The sequence below is a fragment of the Haemaphysalis longicornis genome, unplaced genomic scaffold (assembly GCF_048455015.1).
Source record: "Haemaphysalis longicornis isolate Haplotype H1 unplaced genomic scaffold, Haemaphysalis longicornis Haplotype H1 scaffold_5, whole genome shotgun sequence".
NCBI lineage: Eukaryota > Metazoa > Arthropoda > Arachnida > Ixodida > Ixodidae > Haemaphysalis > Haemaphysalis longicornis.
In genome coordinates, this window is record NW_027526385.1 from 77,324,244 (window position 1) to 77,330,180 (window position 5,937).

The 5,937-nt window shown below is 53.1% G+C and overlaps 1 protein-coding gene across 1 annotated transcript; it reads right to left on the reverse strand.

Moving 5' to 3' along the window:
- Nucleotides 1–1,640: 1,640 nt before the first annotated feature.
- LOC144138468 (uncharacterized) lies at nt 1,641–5,677 on the reverse strand. The gene has a single exon (XM_077670758.1). It carries the CDS (start codon nt 4,822–4,824, stop codon nt 2,170–2,172), a length of 2,655 nt encoding a protein of 884 aa, XP_077526884.1. The 5' UTR covers nt 4,825–5,677; the 3' UTR covers nt 1,641–2,169.
- Between the last annotated feature and the right edge of the window lie 260 nt (nt 5,678–5,937).

Consider the following 5,937-nt stretch of genomic DNA (forward strand, 5'->3'; position numbering starts at 1 on the left):
TGCATGCAGATCGCCTGTGGTTCCCTCAATACGGCATGGAATGATTAAAGTATTGACACGGTTACCAGAGGCAACAATGCTCTGGTACCTGGAAGAAGTTAGTATCAACCCTACCGATCGGGACTGAAGTATAGTCATTTTCATAGTGGCTTCTCTCTAGGGAACCAATGTTTTCAGGTTCATTGCATTTTACAGGACATCACTCATCCCGTAGGAGTCCATCTTTGAAAGCTTGAAGCACACGAGAAATTCAAAACGTCTTGAAATATTCACCATAAGCTAACTGTTCATCAGAGAAGCATTACATTTGGCGCTATTATAAAGCAGTTTTAGTGGTTAACGGTAACAACTTATTGTAGTGAAATCTACACTACGCTACCTCAGGCAGTCTTCGCGGGGTGACCAGTTTTGACCTTGAGAGCTAGAGGTCAAACCACACCCCCTTCCACAAGTGCCTGGCACACGGAGCAGCGGCTCGATGGCGGGGACAACCACTAGTCTAACGAAGTTTAATATCAAGGAGGGTAGATATTAACACCTGACACAAAGCAATAAAAACACTGTGCACGAGTCAAACAAGTTTACAAAAGCCACGGCGATAAAGCAACTAAGATAGACACCAGTGACAGTCAAGGCCCACGCTGATATGCAATCTCTTTAGGGTGAAAACACGCTTGCTTGGCTGACACAGTTGTCTACTCTTTCTGCTTTGTGGAACGGTTTCATAATTTGGCGGGGCGTTTGTTCACTGTGACTAAATACAACGTCAGTGGCAGAAAAATTAGGTTCACATCCGCTGCACTTACAATGTGAAAAAATGCGTGGTGGGGCTCCTTTAGTCACAATTCATGCTCTCTCAAATGCACATTGATACAACTTGTGTTCCACTCCCTTTGTCTTTAACTTCGCGCGCTGGTTTCGTCCAAGAATATGTCCTTCCACCTAGCCCAGCTTGCAACCCTTCTGCCAAGAGATAGGCGAGGAGAGAACGGAGACATGCACGGGACCCGTGTTGCCACCTGGCAAAAGAAGCCGAGGAGGTCGTTGTTGCAGCGATAAGCATGCGCCACGAAGGAAGGCCAGGAGGCCACGTGCGGCGGAGACTGTGTGCGATGAAGACAAATATTCAGCTGTGGTAGCTCGTACAGCGGTGAGGCTTAAGCAACACCGCGAGGCGAAAAAACATGAGGAATAAACAATGGATTCACTGCAAACATATCTGCATACCATTGCGAAACCACACCTTGACCACCCCTTGAAAATGGGCCTAGCCAGGACAGTGAAGCTTTCACTATCAACTAGGCTTAACCAAAGCTAAACCACAGCAATTTTTTTACAATACAGATTTCAGAAGTTACAGCTGCTTGCTGCAACAACAATATTTCTCCAGAGGATTACGTGTCTGAAATGGAAAGCACACTATTACAACTTCACTGCCAATTAACAACTGCCAACACAGATGTGAAACTTACAAGTAGTCGTTGTATTGGCAAAGTGTGGTATGATTAGTTTCCAATTCTGATTTACTAGAATGCATAGGAACATAAAACTCTTGGCTATAAAGAGCGGCCTCGTGCGTAGAAACTGGCGCAAACATTTCTTCGATGTTTGGTCGCTTTGATAGGCATTGCTGATTAAAAAAAACACTTGAAAATATAACACGTACTTATTTTATTTTTGCAAACCTCTAACAGCAGGAAGACAAACCTTAAGCACAAAACATTGGCTTGCAAGCAAGCAGTGCCTAACCAACCTGAACACTTTATGTCTAACTGTAGCTTAAAGAACATGGCCTGATCCAAAATTAAAATGCTGCTTCAAGAGCAAACTAACAATCAAAAAACCGGAAAAGAAAGCATGAGAGTCGCTCTGAGTATACGAAACTTTTTCCGAATTTATTACTCGCAGTCGTGAAAAATAAAACAACTTGAGAAAAAAACCAACACTCGGGAACGTCAGTTATGCCAAGCCTAGGCAAACTACCAGTCTCTGACACACACCAACAGGTACACGACGTCCCTGGCTGTATGGGATGAAAAAGAAAGCTTTGGAATTTTAAGTTACTCCGAGACTAGAAAAAGTGCTCACAGTCTCTGACACGGGCGCACATATCTGTATTCACAACAGCCCTGGCAGTAGTGAACAGAAACGTAAACTTTGGAATGCAAGTTATTCCGCGCGTAGAAGGGACAACTTGAAGTCTCGCACACGGACGTACGGCTGTATATTCACCACTTGGGCAAAGTCTGGCAGTGAGATCTTGCCCGCTCGGCCAGCAGAAACGTACGTGTAGCCGATGCGGTGGATCGGCTCGATGTCCCGGTTGTAGTACGTGAAGCCGGCCTTGATTTCCCGCTCGCCCAGCAACAACCCGGACAGGTCGGCGGCACTTTCGTCCACGGTCACTTCGCTGAAGAAGAACTCCCGCCCCAGCACCTCCTTCTTCACCCGTTGTACGACGAACATTGTGCCAGGCCACTTGCATCCGGGGTCCTTGCAGTGCTCCAGACAACTGAGCTGCGTCTCATAGCCCTGGTAGCACACGGTGCAAAACCAAGAACAGCCGTGCTGGATGTAGCCGTGCCTCAACAGCCGCTCGAGGTAGAAGAAGCTGACGCTGCAGTGCATGCAGTGGTAAATCGGCTTGTCTTCCTCCTCTGAGCCCGAGTCTGAGCCCTCACCAGCCACCGGGGGGTGTTCCTCCAAAGCGCATCTCGCCTCGTGCGATGCGTGGTACTTCTCGCTCACGGTACGGAAGCCGCAGTGTGGGCAGGTGTGGACATCAGGGAGGCTGCACAGCGCAGCCTGGCGTGCGACTTCCGCCTCGACTTCCCCATCGGCTACGTCTTCGCCACCAGTCCCGTGACTCGCTCTCAGGTGCTGCTCCCTGCCATGGATGCCTCGACAGGTGGCGTTGCAGAGCTTGCACGTGATTGGGTAGTAGGTGTAGTGGCGCGACAGATGGCTGTGGAAGGTGGAAGCCACCCGGAAGGTCTGTGGGCAGAGGGCGCACTCGAAGCGCTGGATTCGGAAGGGCAGGTTCTCGCGCACCCAGTGCAAGAGCTGGCCGTTGTTGCACAGCTGCAGCATTGCCGTTGCAGGGCACTGGCCACAGTCGATGTGCTGCTGCCAGGACAGCTGGTCCTCGAAGCCGTGCTTGCAGACTGAGCACAGGAAGTTGGAGATCTGCAGCTCCTGCCTGAGCACGTGGTGCTGTAGGTCCGCGACCTTGCCCCCGACGTAGGGACAGAACGAGCAGCGGCCTAACTTCAGGGCTTCCATGTAGTCGTACATACCGAACAGCCTGTCCGCGAGTTCCTCTGGTGACAGCAAAAGACCGTGTACAGTCTCCGCGTGCTTCTGCAGGTTGTTGAACCCCACAACCATGCTCGGGCAGAAGCAGCACCGCTGCTCGAAGACCAGTTGGGCGGTCTCGTCGCTGAAGACAACGGACAGGGGGCTCACGTCGTTCGATGAGGTGATCAGCTTTTCGCCGAGGTTCCTGTTCCTCGCTGCGAACAAGGTGTAGCGACTGGCGTGCGCGTAGCAGGCGTGCAGCATCATGGAAGTCGTGGTCAAAGTGCCGAAGCTGCAGTAGCAGCATTGCAGGTCGGCGAGGCCGTGCTCTTGAAGGTGTTCCAACAGGTTCGACACCAACTTGCAGTTCCGGTCGCAGACGAAACAAGGAAATGAGCTTTCGCCCGCGTGCACCTCTTCGAAGTGCCGTGCGAATACCTGCCGGTTCTTCTCTTTGAACGAGCAGCCCGCAAATCCACACTCGTAGGGTCTGAAAGCCTTCCTCTCCTCGGGCGGGGCCGCCTCCGCACCGCCCCTTCCTTTAGAGACAGAAACATAGGCAACCGTTTCTCCTGGGTGCACCTGCAAGAAGTGAACTTCGAAGTACGGGGTAAAGCCAGCCCGGTACAGGCATTTCAGGCACTGATGTCGCAGGCCACTGTGCTCCTGTTCCAGGTGAGTCACCAGGGCTCCAGGATGGGAAACGTTGGCACCGCAGTACATGCAGAAAACGTCCTCTGGGCGGTGACCAGCCAGGTGTCTTTCAAAGTTCAACGAGACGTTGGTGCTGTAGCCACACGAAAAAGCGCTACACTTGAACACGTCACTGGCGTTGTCCATTAGAGTCTGGAAAGCGCTGACTGACTTGGGACACCGGTAGCCAAAGTAGACGTTCCGCGAAATGGAAGGCACTACCTGCATGCTGCTGGCCTCCCCCTCCTCTTCTGCTATGCCCAAAGAAGAGGAGGAGTCATGGCGAGCCCTCTCCCGCCCCTCACGATGAGCCTGTGGCGCCTTCGGAGTTTTCGTTCGCGGGACATTCCTCGGCTCCATTTCGGAAACTTCATGGACCTGCGCGAGGAGGCAGCTGCTTTCATCCGCAGATTCTTCCTCCCGTTCTTCGAAATTGACCTCGGTGACGTGTACCAACTTGCCGTTCTTGAGATGAAGGTACTTGAAGGGTCGCTTGTGATGGTCGCGACGATGATGGGGTCGGAGTAATTGGACCTCTCTAGATCCGAGGCCGCAGTAGGAGCAAAAGACGCGCACCCTGTGAACCCTGCGCAGGTGCACCGCAAGCTCCAGCTTGCTGGACAGTTGTTCGTGGCACCTGTCGCACACGGCAGCTTCCTCGTTTTCGGAGAGCACCACAGTTTCGTCGCCGGAAGTGTCGGTGGAATCGTGGGCGCGCGCACTCGCCGAAGTCGCGTCCGAGCTGGCTTCGTCCGGCCCGGAACTGTACTCGTTGTAGCTGACCGTCGAGCTCGAGTCACTGCAGACAAAGTCATCACGCCGGTACCCATACATCTTGCAGCTGTTTTTTTTTTTTCGGCTCGCCTGGTTTGACGCACTCCCGTTCTTCTTGAGCGTCAATCTTTGCCGTGTGGCTTCCTTGGGTTACAGTGAACTAGAATACTTTAGTCGCTTTAGTTCACTGTAGTTCGGTTGGTTCGGTCGACGAAGGGTATCCCCAAGTATCCCGTCATGCGCGGCGATGTGGTGCCAACCATCGCCTCCTGGCGATGTGCCAATGCAGCGTCAGGGTGGTGTTGTACAAACGCAGCCACACAATGGGGGCAGGCAACCTGACTTGTCCTGGACGTACCAGCTCTGACCAACGTTTACGTTGGCTCTGACAGCGTGCCCCGTCTCCCTGTCAGCAAAGTGAGACGATGCCATAACGCCGCCATCGACACTAGACTCCGAGCCGCTGCTCGAGGACTGGCGGCTGTTGTCCTGTTGTGACGAGCTCAACGAATGGCCCGCTTTGGCGCTGTTCCCTTCCTGGTGACCCCCCGTCGCGCTGGGTTCTGTTTGCAAATACCGTGGCGTTCTCATGACTTCTGTGGCTCTCCAAATGATGCAGCTTCAAGCGCGCCAAGTTCAAACTTTCCTACTTGCAGTGCCTGCAACTGCAGAGACCGCTCGAGCTGTGAGGGTGGTCTTGAGCATTTCGGGATATGCTGCAAGTTTGTGTAGACCACGACGCCGGTCGTGGTGCAGACATAGGCGCGTCTTGAAGTGGCTGCGCTGAGAGAACATGACGTTGTTGACGTTGTTACGGTCCAAATGTCCCAAGCGTCCAAAGCATTCAATGCCGCCGCAAGCGCGCGCAGACCTGTGATAAGCGGGAAAGGGAGTGGGGGCACAGGTGGGGGTAAGCGATCGTGCCCCGCGCGGGGCACGAGATCTAGCCCCCTCGCGGTGGCTCCTGCCCCGCAGAAGTGACGTCAAACTAAACTAGTCACGTGACTTATAAAATTACTCCCATACTCCCACCTCCCCTCGCGGGGATCCCTGTGCAGATGCGACGCGCATACCCATCGCGTGAAACGTGCTGTGAACCCCCTGCCGCGGCTATGACGCAATGTGGCGCGGCTATGACGTAACACAATCCACTTTAATCCAATCCAAGCCAAT